Raw genomic sequence first — 17285 nt, 5'->3', positions numbered from 1 at the left:
AGAGTCTCAAGATACTGGATTTCCAAAATTGTACCCCCCCTACAAAAGAGACAAATATCCCTGTTGTCTTTTGCATACTTGCGTGACTTTATTTCCTCCAACTCTTTAGTGAGCTTCTCATTTTTCTCCTGAGCTTCATGTAATCTACGCTTCAGGTCTCCTATCTCTTCCTGGGCCTCAGATTTTATATCATTTGCTATAACCACTGCAGTCTGTAGATCAGCTTGGAACTGACGCCATTCTGCTGACTCCTCCTGTAAGTAAATAAAACTTTAAATTTAAAGCAGCAGGAAGAATTTTGAAGTTAAAAATAAAAGTTATCCTTATTATTCATAGTTCCCCTATGCTGTTATAGGAAACAATGTACAGGAATGATAAAGGCCCTCATCTCTGGCATTAGGCACAACCTAACTTACAAGTTAAATTGAGAAAGTTTTGCTGGAAATAACTAGACTTCCAAGGTCATGAATTTCTTTTCTAGAAACAAAGAAAACGTTCAAAGTGGAGGGGGAAAAATAAAAAATAATATTAAACTATGCATCAGAAGACACAGGAACATTTTCTCCCAAGCCCAACGCTGTATCTTCGTGACACTGAGAATACTTCAGAAGTTAATTCTTTAGTCTCTGTAGGTTAGTAAATATAGTCCCATATGATGCCTGTCTCTCAGAAATAGTTATGTTAATGGTATTACATCTCATCATATTACCTTTTCACAATTTCATATGCAGGTCTTGTGACATTCCAAGTTTACAATTTATTGAGTTTTTAGGTTTTAACCTACCCGGAGTCTCCTGTGAAGATTCTTTATCTCCCTTTCCATGTCATGCTTTTGGTCCTGAAGTTTTTTAACTGTATCTGGAAAGAAAGTCAAATTATCTGTAAGATCTTAGTCAGGGATCTATTTACCTAAAAAAGAGTAACTGAAACAACCTGCAAATGTTTTTAAAAACTTACTTGGAGAATACATTTTTATAACCAAAGCCATCTGGAGAAAAATAGTATGAGCAGAAATAATTTGACAGAAAGTGTCAATAAGTACATACTTCTCTATGACTGGTGAGGGGAACGGCATAAGCAAACTCAATTTTTATACAAATCCCAGTCTCTTCTCTACCCTTCACAATATTAAAATGACAAAGCAATAACAAAGAGCCAATAAATGAGGTAGGTAATTTAACATGGAAAGATCGTAAAAACATGGACATCTGGGGGTTTTCTCTCTTCAGACGTAAGCTGCAGCTACATGAAGCCTTCACAATTTACTCCCTGTCACAAAGCAGCTGACATAACACAGCCATGCCTTCAACGAGGATAAAATTCTACTCACGTCATCAAGAATCTTACATTCTTGTCTATCAAGCTACTATTTGAAGTTGAAACAAGCTATATTTACAGCAAAGGGATAAACAGTCTATGAGATCACGTTATGAAAGAGATGGTCCCTTAAATCTGTCAGCAGCTATACAAAAGGGTATGCAGCTTGATCACCACCAACTCCTCATGTGGCGTCTGACAGACTGGCTACTGCAATTGTTATTCATTTGTTACTTTATTCAATACACAAGGACAATGTGATTGATTACTCCATTCTTATAACTAAGCAACTAATGATGAAGAACACAGCATAAATTTCTAATTAGTGTGTCACTTCACTGATCTTTGGATTCTAGGATGATTTTATTTCTATAGCATCATGTAACTATTTCCAAGCTGTTAAAATGATGGGCCAACTGACTGAACGCATTTTTTTGTTCAGGTTCATTATTCCAAGACCTGCTGGAAACAAATATTTTTCCTGTATATTAGCAATGCTCTTTCCAGAAAAAGGTTGAAGGTGCCTAATAAATTTAGGCTGTCCAAAATACAAAACCTTGGCAAAGAGGCAAAAATCTATGGAACTGCATAATAAATGTTTGAATAGTCAGAAGACAGGTATATACATTCATACAAACAGATTGATACAGTAAAGTTTTGCAGCTCTCATTTTCTAACATGAAAAACTTTCTAGTGCTTTTATTTGGGTATCAGGTGTCAGGAAAACCAGTAAACCAGGGTTTACTCAAAGTTACTTGTTCTGCCAAGTAAACCTATAGCTCCTTCAGTACTCCTGGTCTTTCGTCAAAGGGCTTTTCTTGACAATAAAAATGAGGCTATGGCAGACTAAATGGAAAATAGTAAGCTTTTCAAAATGTTCAAATCGGATGCATCAAAGACTAAGAACAGATTTAAGCTGATTTATGCTGATGTGTACATTCAGGAGCCTCAACTATAGTCATAAGAACATTTCAATTTTTCAGCCATGGAATTCCTTTTGGTTTCTTCATCAGAAGAAATTCTTGAGTTTTGCCTCAACAGTCCCAAGCACAGAGGCTTTTAATGCCACAGCTAATTTCTTTACAAGAATGATATAAACCTCAGTTGTCCTGAAAACCTTTCAGGCTTGGAAAAGTTGAAATACTAAAATTAGAAAGCTATTTCTGTATTTATCTCCTCCTTACAAGACTGCACATTTTAAGATGCATCCAACTGATCTTTAAGCTTTGAAGGTAAGCCTAACAGAGTGTGCCACTCAAATCTCATGCTACCATGATATTTAAGCAAAGCCCTCCAATTTTTAGCTTCTCTCTGTATACATAACTTGTTTGAGCTAAAGTCAGCACTGAGATGCCAGCTTCAAATCAAAGTTATAAAAGTCGTTCCCCCTCCCCGCCTTTTTTTCCTCTAAACACATGCTAAAAAAACCCGCTGCAAATTAGATAACTTTCAACAGTGACAGCAATTCAACATGCCCTAAAGAGCTGCCAGTAGCATTCTGATGAACATTTTCTCTTTTAAAGACAGTTCAAAGAAAATGTGTTTTTAAAAATAAAATTTGTTCTACTACTAAAAGCAAGCTATAGTTCATCTAAAAATAACCACAAACCAGAAACTATAAATGCATCCAGAGTTAAAGCTTGTGTAATGCCATTGTTTTGAGCTTTTGTGAGATATGAAACGCACCATTAAGTTTTAGTATATTTATGCTTTGAAGTAAAACACAATGGTCTGAATATTCTGCAGTTACTATAAACAATACAGAGCATTTTACAGCAGTTGTTGGAAACAGTCGTCTTCCCCAATCAATCGAAGAGATTAAAAAAAAAAAAACTGAAAAGAACTACCAAATTGCAACTGAATTTGAAATGTGGTGAGAAATTAAGACTAAGATAAGTGATTTCACCTCTTACAGCCTGAACTCCATTCTTTGAACTGTGCTACCAATTACAGCTTGAAAATTCAAGTAGTCAAAATAGGCACACAGGCAGCAATTCTCTGTACACCTGTCTTGTGGTATCCTTCCTTTCTGAATCCTCACAACCTCCACGATTCTTCTCTAACACACACAAACCCTTTCCACCTGTATGTGCTGCAGTTTGCAGGATGGTAGGACAGGTACTTCTCTTCTACCATTATCCAGTCTCCTTTTAAGGAACATAGACAAGAAAGAGGATTGAGATAAAAGGAAAAGTAACTATTGTTTAGGGTAAGTGAAGAACAAGGAGACCATTCTGATGAATTATAGGATAATCAAAGATGGCAAATCAGCAAGCTGCTTGTGTTTTACTGCAGGATTCAATTATGTCTATATTTTACAAAACTATATTGATTTAAATCACAGTTTGACAAGTCCTTACTTTTTAAAAGGTAGATAAATTATGGGAAATGCAGACTACAAATGGTAAAGAAAACATTACAACTACGGCTGGTGGGGGGAAGAAACTAAGATATCATCTGAATTTTATAAGACTGCCAGAGAAAAAGTATCACTGTATTCTGTATCTGTAACTCTTACTGATTATAATTAGCAGTTAGAATTTACCATTATGAAATAAAAATGAATATCAACATTCAATTATTTAATTTGTCTCTGGGGAAAAAAAAAGAAAGGAAAAAAAGACAAAAAAGAATTAAAATATTCAGATATGCATAATAGTTTCAAGACATGACATTACAATTCCTGATAAACAACGCTAAATCAAATAATCCTGACACAAACAAATCCACAATCGGCATTGTCGCAGTTTTTATACTAGTTACATTGGTTAGCCTTATACTAGCACAGTATTTCAATTTTTTTAGCATAGAAATGGCTATCCCAGTATAATCACATCTACACAGAGTAGTGCCAGCATTACAGTTAATTTAAGAATTATAGCTTCCTTATATAAGGAAGAGGCACTGTTTACAAATATACCAAAGCTCAGGCAATTTGCGTATCAGTCTTACTTTTGAGCTCCTCACTGTCAGACAATAGGTCTACACAGCAAGGAAGCTGATTTTTTTAAGGGTCCAACATTAGCAAAAAAACCCCAACTTACTAACAATTAGAAAACTAACATCCAATTGACTTTTCCAACATTATGGTAGAAAAGGCCTAAGTATGGTAAAGTAAAAATTTAGTTTCACAACTGCTGTCAAGATCCTTCTCAAAATGAGATACAGCTCATTAAAAACTAACGCTGACAGCTCCATAAAAGAACTAGTTATTCACTGAACATTAGATATATCAACCTTCTTGCTCACCTACCCTTGTCCAAAAAATTTACTGACTTAAATAGTTACAGACCAAGAGAACTGGTATGTTTAGCACGTGTACCTTGTGCTAAGTGAACATGCAATGAGTATTTTCAGGCTTCAGAAGAAACACCTAACAATTTGATACGCTAACCTACAAATACCAATTTTCTGCAAACCAGGAGAAAAAGTTCTCTGAAAAAATTTCCCCACAAACTCTTATTAACTGCTTGGAAGAATAATAGGTTTCTTTTTTCCCCTTAGTCATCGAAGATGACTAATGTGACAGCTTGGCTACCTGACTACTGAAAGTTTTTCTGAAGTCAGAAATGAAAACCAGAGGAAACACGCCATCTAGCGCAACGACCGCCTCCCCTGCCAACTTCCAGCCTGCCCTGCCCTCTCCCAGCCCCTCACTTCCACTCCAGTACCTACAGACTCATCTCCACTACAGCTTGTTTCATCTCAGCGCACTAGTGAGGATATAAAACACACAAGTTATTTTAATATTTCTTAGACTTTTTAGATACAATACAGAAGCACTATGCTTAAAACTCTTTGTCCCACCAATAATGAGTTCAGCTGCCACTGACTACAGTTCCTGCTGCAACTGGATGGACATCAGGAACATATTGTATGTTTTTAATCAATGCAATTTACATCCTACTGTCCACATCAAAGACATCCCAGTTTTTGCAGGCAGACATATTAACAGCTAAAACGTGACAGTTCCATATTCAGATTACTGTGAAAAATGTTTCATCATATGTTCGTTGTGCTTCTTTTTGGAAAGCCCACAATGAAGCGTGCCCTAAGTACCAGTGCTAGAGCATTTCACGTTCCTACATTACTAATTAGTGTTGACTAACCATTAAATTGAATGAAGACTCACCACCTCATCTACGAAACATCTTTCTCCTAACTGTAAAGTCTGTCCTTTGTGAATTCTTTAAGTGATAATTTTCCATCACTTATCACTTGTCATTTATCAGTTGTTTTGCCATCCCTTTCATTCACTCAGTAACTTTTGTTATGCAAATTCTCTCCTTAAGGGATGGGTTAGATTTCCTCATATTTTAAAATCTAAAACAAAAGTTCACTAAATGAAAACCTTTATGGTTCTTTATGCTGAAAAAACACCATTCTTCTAACTAGTGCTTTATAATACCTAAACCTACACTAAATTCTCCACATTTAAAAGCACAGGCATTATACATTTGGCTGACAGAATACCAGAACTGACCAAAAGTCTGATCAGCATAAGATAACTTACTACAGTAAGATGTGCTTTTCTGTCATTTTAATACAAATTATTAAAATTCTGTCTTTCATGTGCCGTATGTACTACCTCCAAGTCCCAGATTTTCTGAGATGCTGTTCTTTGCTGTCACTACTTAGAGGCTACCACCAAGAAACTCCTGTATGAGGTTTAATTATGAACCCATAATGAACAGCGTTTTAAAGTGGTCAGAGAAAAATGTTTTTTTAAGTTTATACTATTCTTCGGGTGCAATCCTTTCTTACCGCCACTAGATGCCACTCTCCTTCCTGCCTATAACTAAAATACTGCTTTCTTCCCTAAATGATCACACCAGGCCATCAGCTAGTGCAGTTGAATTTTTCAAACTATTCCAAGAGTGATGAGTAAAAAGACTGTCACAATTTTTTTTGCAAATTTCTGCCCAGACAGAGGTTTGTCCGCCCGAATTTTTATCAGTTTAAGTGAAATATCTGACAGCTATTTTGTACCCCCAAAGCAGAAGCATCTAAAAATTAAAGCTGCCTTGTAATCAGGTATTATTAAGCAGATACCGAAATGTTTACTTGACTATGGTGCTGTCTTCTGTATTAATGTATTTCAGTTAATGGACAAAACAATGCAAGTAGAAAAGTGTTCAATCTTTTTAAGACTTTGCTACTCAACAACTTCAGGAACAAAATCAGAGCCACTAACCATGTGCCTGAGCTCCTGCTCCCAAGTAAATGTCTGTCTTTGGTTTTGGAACAGAAAGAGAAAAAAAAAAATTGCAGAATAAAAACCTAAAGCAATTTTGTAAAGAGTGATTGCCTTTCAAGATAAAGAAGGCTTGCTTAAGGAAACCAAGCTGACAGCTGCATGTCTGAAGACACTGAGCTTCAGTTGAATAAACAATTTAGCTTGCTTAAGACACTACCTTTTCTTGACAGCAGACCAATTTAAAATACTTTCTATGATTATTTCCCTTGCTGTTAAAAGGGATTATGCTTTGGGTTTTTTGCTGCCTTGTTTAGTCTTTGTATACCATGGAGGAATAGCAGATATTTGAATTCTGTAAGTAGCACTGTGCAAATACAGCTTGCCAGGGTACAGTTGCCCAAGTTCTTATTTAGACAGAGACTAATTGCAGAATTCCAGCCCGTGGTAGGAATGTCTGAGCAAGTCTTGGAGATCAGAGAGGGAACTAAGGCACAGAGAGCTAGACGAGTATACAGTAAACATTAATTTCATTGTTAGCCCCAACCATGTCTTGTACGGTGGCAGGAGTCAGCAGATAAGGTTTTATTCTAACCTGCTTGAAGTTTGTCAGATTCATTTTTAGGTTCACAGATCAGTTTCATGACTTGAGCAAATCCACACAGAAAGAGATATATAATGCATGCATATTGCCACGTCAGCTCTGACATTTGTGACTTTCAGGACCTCCACTCACCCATTTCTCCGCTAAAACCACCTTTCTTCAGGTGGGAGAAATCATTAATTATACACATTCTCAAGCTACTTGATAACTCCTAATATTTGGGCACTTGAAAAAGAGAGCACTCTTAAAAAAAAAACCACCACCAAAACACTAAATCATCATCCAGTCTTCAAAATGCACAAGGAGCAGACTATTATTAAGTCTGTAATTACATGTTCTTCTACTTTGAAAAACAACTTGAAAACAGCATTATTAGATTTCATATTTATTCTCAATTCATAGGTTTTCATCCCCACACCAACTACTACCAGGACTGTAAAAGCAAAGCCAACTTGATTTTTTCCCCTAGCGTATAAGGGTTCTGCAAAGCCCAGTCTGACTTAAATTCAGACATATGAAAGACAAGTGAAAATATTTTCACTATTTCAGTGTTCTACTTCAGCTGTTCTTAAATTATCATTTCTCTCGCAAGAGAAACTCATAACACTTACTCTCCAAATCAGATATGATGAGATTGTCATGAAGCTTCACAGCACGATGCTGCTCTACTTCGTCCTCCAACTCAAAGATAGTTTCTTTCATGTCACTTCTCTCAGTCTCTTTTTCATCTAGTTCTGTCCGAAGTTTTTCTAGAGTCACATTGAGATCCTCAATTTGTTTCTTGGCTTCTTCTTGGAACACTCTGTATTCATCTTCAACCTGAAAAAGAACATATCCTATCATAACTAAATTGGTTGCATTTTAAAACACACTTTTAGTTTTGTAACTACCATACTTACAATATATTTCTGCAACCATAAAAAGTATGGGACAAGAAGTTAAGTGTAAGCCTTTAAAAATATATTCTTTTAGTGCAACTATTTTCCTGAGCCAGAGTTAATCTCTTTTATTCCCAAGTTGAATATATGAGCATTCTACTCTAACAGCAGCATCGTGTATTCGAGTGAAGCAACAATACCGTAGTACCAAGGTTGTGATTTCATGAGCAGCTGATTCAATTTAACATCTAGCTGCCATTGAAAAGGTAGGAGGTGGTAGGGGAAACTCTTTACCCTTTCTTTCTCTTGCCAAAAAAAAAAGCCAGGTCTCTTCTGTGCATCAATTTTAGTGTCTGTTGGACCTGTGAGATGATGCATTTCCTTAACCGAGTCGCAGGATTCACATTTGTGTGTGAGATGTGTTAGTGAGTTGAAGTAGCTCCCCAAGGAGTCTTGCAAGCTATTGAACTGAATTAAAAAAAAAACAGGGGAAGGAAGAGGTAGTAGACCTCTCCCTTTCAGGAGCAGTGAAGCTATTTTATCCTGCCTCGTGGAACTGCAACGTAAGTAACAAGCTGGGATCAGAGGCACATTAACATTAACCCAACAGCAAAAATAGGGTGTCAGAAAAACAAGAGAAATTAGGTCATGGCTTAGGGTGGGTCAATACAGTCAGGCATCAATTTTAATAGACAAAATGCCCTGCTTTAAATAATCTGTTTCAGTATTTTTTATTTTAATAGCACTACCCAACTTTAATTATTAAAATTTTTTTTTTTTTTCTCCCAAATTAAGGTTGATTCTAACTTGCTGGTGATCATGACTAACATGTTGATTTGCAACTAATATATAGTTCAAACATTAAATTTGGCATAAATTTTCTCATCAGGAAGATATACCTTTAAATGCATACTTAAAGTTACTAAATAAATTTTATTATTCTTATTTTCATATTAAATTATGGTAAACACTTTTACTAGACATATTTACTAGATAAATTAGTTGTATGTGAGTCAAAATAGCTGTTCTAGAACTAGAAATATATGTTTTGATCCAAAACCCAGTCAACACACAAGCTGCTCCTGGATGGATCATTAGTAAAAAACCTATGTGTATTTGCCATATTTAATAATAATTGTTTAAAAGCTTATCAAAATGTGGGTTTTTTTCATTTAAAACTAAAATATGTATTCAGTAAATTAAATTAAATTTGGTAAAATCTCTGTCTGCCTCAAAATTAGTCATTTCTTGTGGAGAAAGATGCCACTTTTCTTCTTTCTTTATCATTAGTTTATTCTAAGTTAACCGAACCAACTTGAATAAGCTGAAACTTCAAAATATTCTCTCAACACCTGTGAAAGGTCCTACAAGTCATCAATAACTGGGTTATCACTTCAAACTTTGACTCCCAGTACTTTCTCAGTGACATCCCTCTTCCACCAGTTTGGCACTAACTCCTTGAAACTCTTGCAGAAGGCATGCAACTTAAGCACAAAATTCATACAGTACCTTAAATAATGTTTAAGTTTGGCCTTGAAATAAGTTGCACAATTTAAATACCAGTATTTTAAAAAAGTAACATGACAGTTACCCTGTGGCTGAATGTATCCATATAATTTTTAAAAAGGCCTCCGTCATTTTCATAACAAAGGTTAAGAGAAAGTAATCAATTCTAATACTATTGCAATTCGATTAACCTTGTAATTAATCCTTTACTTCTAAAATAACTACAGTGACCAACAGTAACTCATGGTGTATACGGAATGTTAAAATACAACAGTTTGTTTTAAACACTACCTTAGCAATGGCATCTTGCAATCGATTGGCATCATTGCGAGTGTGTGCCAGCTCTTCTTGCAGACTACTGGCCAATGTCTCTGCTTTTTCTTTATCCAGCCTGACACTCTCCAGCAAATCTTGTATATCTGATTTATCTCCAGAGTTGTGTATAGAATACAACTCAGCCACTTTCTGCTTTTCATGCTCTAATTGAGCTTTCAGCCTGTTCATCTCAATCTGGTCACTGGCTATTGTGGCTTTGTACTCCTCCAAGGTAGATGCTATCGCAGTTTTGCTTTTCTGCTCTGACTCAATAATCCGTTCCATGTGGTGATTTCGTTCTTTTAATGCCCCTATCATTTCTTGGGCCTCTTTGTTGTCTTGTTCTGCCATCTTCAAAGTGTTGCTTAAGTGCTGCTGAACACCTAACAGCTGCTCTCGCTCAAACCGAGCATTCTCTGCAAGGTCCATATAACGTTGCTCTAACTCCATGTAGCGACCACTTTTCATATCTTCATCAATTACATATGAAATATGGTGTTCATCTAAAAGGGATCGAAAATACTCGATCTGACGGCTGAAGTGTTCTAATTTGTCACTTTGCTGGCACAAAGATTCCATAAGGATTACTTTTTCCTCTCCAAGTCTTTCATTCTCACTGTTTAGCTCTTGTGTTATTTGTTGCAAATCTGCAAGCTCTTGAAGTGTGGCTTGGAGCTCTTCAGCTGTACTGTGTTGATTCTCTTCCATCTGATGTATCCGTTCTGTCAGACAAGCTACAGACACTTCACTTGCATTGCCACTACTTCCTTTCCTAGATCTTTCTATACTTGGTACACCTTCAGACTCGGAAGATGATGGAGCATCTAAGGCATCATCGCTTGATGTCAGTGGCTGATAAACTTCACTGCACTCACTGTCTAAATTATCCATGGAATTACTATGTTGGTTGTCCATCAAAGTGTTTTCATCCTGACTTAACAAGTCTTCCATTGATCCAGGAGCAGAACCTTCCACTGAAGATGTCAAAGTACCACCACCATCACTGTGGTTGCCAGCTGTAATCTCTGGACTCAAAGACTGATAGCCAAAGAGTTTTTCAGAGTTGTCCAGCCTTTGTTCCAAAGAAAAGCCTAATGCATTTAGTCTGTCTTTTAACATTCGATTCTCATTCTTCAGCTGGTTGAGCTCTTCTCGGATGGCAGTGTTTTGTTCCTGTAACTGTAGCAATGTAGACTCTACATCGGTTGGCTGATGGACAACAATGGCCTCTTTTTCTTCAGATTTTTCATCACCTTCAAGTTGATCTTCGTTAAGTCCCAGCTGAGCGCGCATATCCCTTAGTTCATTCCTCAGATGCAAGATTTCCACATCTTTAGTTTTTGCTAATGTCAAAAGATCGTTCACCTTTGCTTCTAATGCAGCTTTGTCACTGATTTGATTGTCCGATTTGGATTTGCTCATTCGAATATCTGATTCTGGATTGGTGCGACTACGGGAGCGTTTTGCCAGTACCGTATCATTGGTCCCCTGTCCAGTCAAAGGTAGCTTTTTGCTCTGGCTTAAACGAGAACGATCGCGTATTCTTTCTCTAGAAGAACTTGACTCTTTATTTCCAGATGAAGTGCTACGCTTAGTTGTGGAACTTGTACCTATATGTTTCTCTGAAAGTTAGGAACATTAAATTAAAATACAGTATCTGTAATAGAAGACTCTGTATTTTCTATCAGCAATATAGTGGATGATTTTCTGAATCACACTGGTAAATACATTTCATAAAATACATTTAAAGTAAACATTTATACAACCTTAATCATGAATCAGTGCAGTTATATTAATTGATACATGCTTTACCGATTGCTATGCCTTACCATTATTTTGAAAATGAGTTAGACCTTGAAGTTTAACATTTGTAAGTTTCTTTTTTTCTGTCTTCAACAGCTTCTGATAAATTGTACAAAAATTGCAGCAGTGCTATTCCTACAAGTTCAAATTTGTCTCTCTCTTCAATAGATTTGAATGCAAGCTTTTAAGTGACGAATTGCATATTACGATTCCCCAAAATGAAAGTTATGGTTTTTTGTATTTTAATCTCATTTCATAAGGATGAGGATAATTCTTACTACTTTATTTCCAGATGCTTTACAGCTTTGCAAGCATTTCTGAATCCAAAACATAGCAATGGAAGGCAAGATATATTTCCATCTATATTGGTAACACACTAAATAATTTCACTTTTCTGAACAGTTTCTGAAAGCCCTCTTACTTTATTTCTGTAAAGCAATACAGAACGTCCAAAATGTTGACTGCACCAAGTGATCACATCTTAAAGATTTAGTGGTGGTGGCATGGATTTTTTTTTAGGCAAATTAAATGATTTTAGATAAATCTATGATTCTCTACATTAATTATATTATCTAGTTTTATATAGTAGTTGCATCATCAGTACTGAAAAAATTAAAAGGAACACCCTCCAAAAAGGTAATTACATTATTAAAAAACAGGGAAAGAGCACATGAGTTGTTTGATTTGACCGTGGCCTAATTGACCACTTCATTAGGCAGCCTTAATACATAACAGGAAAACAAAAAGCCACCTAACTACCATCTTTAAAGATCAACATATCCATTTACCTGTGATAGTTTTGGGTTTATTGTCCAGACTGTTCATGGTCGTCCCTGAAGCTGAAGATGCTGTTGATACACAAGTGCTCTTCTTTGCCTTGACACCATTGGTCATTGTCACTCCACTGCCACCAGCCATCCCTGCTAAGAGGTCATCATTACTCTTAGTCTGAAAGAAAGGGAAGAAGCAGCTTTAAGACAGCTGGCTGAGAAGTCTGCATAGCCAACATTTCTTCTGTTAAAGATTACATCAGTTTAAGAAGTACATATTTGACTAGTCATGCGTCTGTGCAAGAATGTTGAAAAGTATAAATGCACTGCACTGCACAGAGTTGGTAAGTTGTAACTGAACTTTAATTCCTTACATATGATTGACCATAGGAACTGAGTCTCCTCTCTCCCAGACAAAATGATCAATGTTTCAATACCAAGGAGAAAAAAAAAAAATTAAGAAAAGCACAGTAACACAACACAGCAACACTTCTCAATTTTGACTGAAAGTTTGCTTAAGCATAAAAATGAAAACAATTCTTAGATAATTAAACCAGCAAATACTTGGAAGTTAGTATAATGTCCTTCCATAGAATACAATCAAGCATTTTCTGATGGACAAGTTCACTACAAAAAGATCAAACCAAACAACAAAAATCAATCCAACATTAATAAAATACCCTTTCTAGCTCAAAATACTAAGCCACAAATCACTAGATACTAGGACAGTATTCATGGGCAGGGGAAAAAGCCACCCTCACCACATATCCTTGCCTTGTTTTCACGCTCTTTGCTAAGCACTCTCAGAGATGGGATATTTGTTTGATAGACTTTTTGTCTGACCTCGTATGATCATTCCTGAAACTACTGTTAGCCACAAAAGTCGCCTAGAATGTGACAAGGCAGTAAGCACAGGAGTTTCAAGAACTGGATTCCCAAATAGAGAACACATCTTTTAGAATAAAGCAAACTCTAGAAATACTAAGTTCTTAAGCATTAATTGGCAGACTTTACAACTCTTTAAAATGCAATTTTTCAAATGGAAAAACAATCAAATTATGCTAAACATTCTTCCCATTATAAGGGCAGGAAAAATTAAAAGAAAACAGCTGTTTTAGCACCATTCCTTAAGTAACTGTATTATTCAGCTGGATAACACATTTGAGGTAGTCTCAACTAGCATCCCAGCCAGAAGGTTTATACACTAATAATGAAGGTACACTTGCTTAATTAAAAAAAAGTTGCCTCTCACTCCATTCTACACAGTTTCTTTTTGCAAGTGCAAATTTCAGAACAGTTAGGAACACTGATTACGATATTGTGGAAAGGGCATGGATGGCATTTGTGCCATTTACAAAGAGGAGTAGCTGCAAAACAAAAGGGAGCTTGGGAAGAGAACATATTTGTTCTGCATGCAGTTGTTAGAAATACAGATAATTGTACAGATAGAAACAGGTATTTGTAAGGGTAAAATCCTCTAGGACAAGAATGTTTTTATTGAATCATGTAGGAAACGGTATAACCTTCTAAAAAGGTTTATAAAAGGCTAGAAGAAAACACATTACTCTGAGGCTCTAGTTTGATGTGCATCTAAGTTGACTTTTCTGCTATGAAAAAGCCACTGTTGTTCTATGCCGCTCTTCTCCATGCGCTTACACACTGTGCTGTGCAAACTGAAGCCTCTTCAAAGGGCTCCTCCCTCCCAGGAGCCAGATCAGTTCCTTGATCTGCTATGTCACACAGCTGTGCAAAACAGCAGATGCAATGTAAGTACCAATGGGAAAATGAAAATGTTGGAGGGCTACAAAATTGACAAAGCCCACACTACTGATGCAGGGGGAAGAGCTGAGCACATACTACTACTGTATGACAATCCTCTGTTAACCTGTAATCTAATCAGATTTCATATCTATCTAAACTAATTTTGTGGGCATGGGGGTAGAGGGGGAGGGAAACAACCTTGTGATGCAACTATCACCTAAAACAAGATATTACAAAAAGGCATAGAACAGTGATTCGCTATTTTGACACTGAATCTGCCAATCAGTCAGCAAACACGATAGTTCAAACAAACAATTAGCTGTCAGCATTTTTACCCTGTTGAAAGAGTGGGGAAATTAGATTAAGCTTTTAGACACGTACAGTGCAAGTACATGTTATCAAGCCAAATAGGTCAAGATGTGACTCAGCTTGAAGGAAAAAAAAAAGTAAAATACACACTTTCTGACATTAGTCAGCTCCAGTCCTTGCTAATGAAGGAATTGAAGACAGCCATTCTTCTTCTGACTTACCCATAAACTATTCCTGGTCTAGGTTGGAAGGCACTGCCTCCTCTGCAGCCAATTAGTAAAGTTTCTCAAAACTGTAACACTATACTCTTGGCAAAGAAAACTATTTAGCAAAGCTTTGGAAAAATTACAAAGCAGCAGCTCTCTTTTCTTAACGCTCCATAATGGCAACCATTCTTGACTTTAAAAATCAAAGTTTCATTTTCATACTGTATATTTTTTAATGGAAGCAAAATCAATGTCGTATATTTATTAAATAGCTTTTTCCTCAAGGAAGAACAGTTTCTCCCATTTACTGAAAACAGTGCAATCCTGCTTAGCATTAAAATCCCTATATTAAAATATGAAAAATTAGAAAATATCATAATGAGAAATGCTCATCCAGACCTATTTTGATTTTCTATATAAAAAAAGTTCTTTATAATTACACAATTCATATTCCATTTTCCCCCACATCTTTCTTTCAGTGCAATGAAACTTGAATGATCACCTCTACAATTCATTTCATCTTAGTTTCTCAACATGTATATCCTATTTACTGCACCTCATTCAAATCCATTTTTTTATATATATCTAATTATTCCTACCTGGGATTTTCTTTGATGCTTGCTCTTGCTGCATTTGAGTGCTTGAAACATCAAACTTCACAACAATCTGTAATTAAGTTATTTCATTTTGCAAACAGAATACTGAAGACTAGACACATGAATACTGAAAAGACATTGTAATTTTTAATATTCAAATTTTGGTGTCCAAACCCTAGCTTTTCAGGGACACTGGATTTTGCAATTCATTTGTATGAAGTACAGCTGCCATCTAATTACAGTTGTGAGTGTTAGCATGATCACAAGCTCATTAGCTAAAGAAGTAAAAAAAAAAAAAAGATCTTGAAGATAAGAACACATTGTTATTTGCACAGTATTTTTTGACAGATTAAAAACTAGAAGTGGCTGGCAGTTAACTTTCTGCTGTAATAACGTGTGAGGGGTGGTGGGGGTTGCTGAGCATTTGCAAAAGTCCTGGGCAAAGTGGGAGCCAAAAACCTATGAAAAAGTAACCTACAAAAAGGCATTCTGAAGCAGACAGACCAACCGACCTCTGGAACAGTGTTCAGCTGTACAGAAGGGTGGGTCTCACAGTTTCTTCCTGTCCTCATTGTCCACACACTTTGAAAACTCAGCGCAAACAGGACAAATCTATGGAACAATGCATAGTGAAAGAAACCCACCCAAAGCTGAACACAGCCTATAGTTATATCATGAAGGGGATAAGAAAAAAAACATACTATAATTAGAAAGTAATTTTCAATTTCTCAGCATTATTACTGACTGAATTAAGATTGGTGTAGTACTGTAACTGTGTGTTTCTAGTCCTTAATAGGTGGCTTTTCATTCAATATCCTACTCAAAGTTTTCTGTATCTATATGCACACTTACTTTGAGGATCGAATAAATTAGTAAGCTGTTGCAATTCAAGTTATTTAATGCTAGCTATGGTTGGGGTCTTTTTGTCAAGGAATATTAAATTAAATTCATAATACACACACCAATTCATCAAGTCTAAGAGAAGATCCTACAACCACTATGAGGAAAACAATGTATCAAATGCTTCATCAGCAAGATCAAATATAAAACTATACAAAAATTATTTTAAAAACAATACAACTTATTATTGATACTTCTTTCAAGCCAGTAATTATAGATGTAATGTGCCAGTATCTGTAAGTCAAAAAATACAAACAACTAACTTTGTTGTGTAAGTATGGAACAATCAAAAAGGTAAGAGTCGTCATTATTATTCAGTCACATAGTTGGCACAACAGCAGCTTAACAAGTAAAAGACAACCAACTGTATGAGTAAGCCCGGCTGTAACATGAAGCTGAGAGAAGTCTTAGTAATTTTCATTGTGCCTCAAACATACAATTGTCATAAATTCTAATCCTACACCCAAACATAGCCAGAAGTGTTACCAATATAAGTAAAATTGTGAAAGCATAATGGGTCAAATTTCTTCAGCGTTAGATCATTCTCCTCCTTTATCTCACTGAGAGGTATAACATAAGAAACTCGGTAAGTAAACTACAAAGGACTTTTGTTTCCGTATTCTTTGAGAGGTTTCTAGGAATACAAAATAAGTAGTGTCAACTTTAATCTTTTGATGCTTGTTAAGAAAACTGCAAGATACATTGGGTGGCAGAGGAAAGGGGGGGCACCGGGAGAAAATCTGCATGAAACCCGGCTCACAAGTTCATCAGCAAAAGTATTAACCATTCTTTCATAAAAGAAAAGCAAGAAGAAAAGAGAGAAAGGGAACACACCTTTTGATTCAGTAATCCTGCACAGCTACTACAGAGAGACCTCAACCCTTACCACTTCTTTAATTTTAGGTCTTTATTTGCCAGTTATTTAAATGGCCTATCTGGCTTCCTGTAGGTGACAGTGGTTCAGGTCCCAGCTGCAGACACCAGCCCTTTTCCTTGTTCTGTTCATTTGCTCCAGGGCAGCAGCAGCAGCGCCACAGCTCTGCATACTGGGCTGCAGAAAGGCAAAAGGAGGTGGGTCCAGCCATGTTTCCATGCCAGGAGAGGGAGGCAGATCAGGCAGGCTGAT

General features: G+C 36.3%; 1 protein-coding gene across 2 annotated transcripts in view; it reads right to left on the bottom strand.

Annotated features, from left to right (window-relative positions):
• The window catches only part of SPECC1L (sperm antigen with calponin homology and coiled-coil domains 1 like), an 80152-nt gene that overhangs the window by 46796 nt on the left and 16071 nt on the right, over nt 1-17285 (bottom strand). Inside the window, exons 2-7 of one of the 2 annotated variants that reach the window (XM_075167861.1) lie at nt 15772-15871; nt 12406-12565; nt 9791-11436; nt 7727-7934; nt 785-858; nt 79-254 (exon numbers count right to left, since the gene is read on the bottom strand). In XM_075167861.1, coding sequence (XP_075023962.1) covers nt 79-254; nt 785-858; nt 7727-7934; nt 9791-11436; nt 12406-12565; nt 15772-15831 — 2324 coding nt within the window. In that variant the 5' untranslated portion in view covers nt 15832-15871. The remainder of the gene's footprint in view (nt 1-78; nt 255-784; nt 859-7726; nt 7935-9790; nt 11437-12405; nt 12566-15771; nt 15872-17285) is intronic. The other variant, XM_075167862.1, reaches the window with a different exon arrangement.

The sequence above is a fragment of the Calonectris borealis genome, chromosome 18, assembly GCF_964195595.1.
Source record: "Calonectris borealis chromosome 18, bCalBor7.hap1.2, whole genome shotgun sequence".
In the NCBI taxonomy this organism is placed as follows: domain Eukaryota; kingdom Metazoa; phylum Chordata; class Aves; order Procellariiformes; family Procellariidae; genus Calonectris; species Calonectris borealis.
Note: the sequence above shows the minus strand (reverse complement) of the source record. Positions and strands in the feature narration are given on the sequence as shown.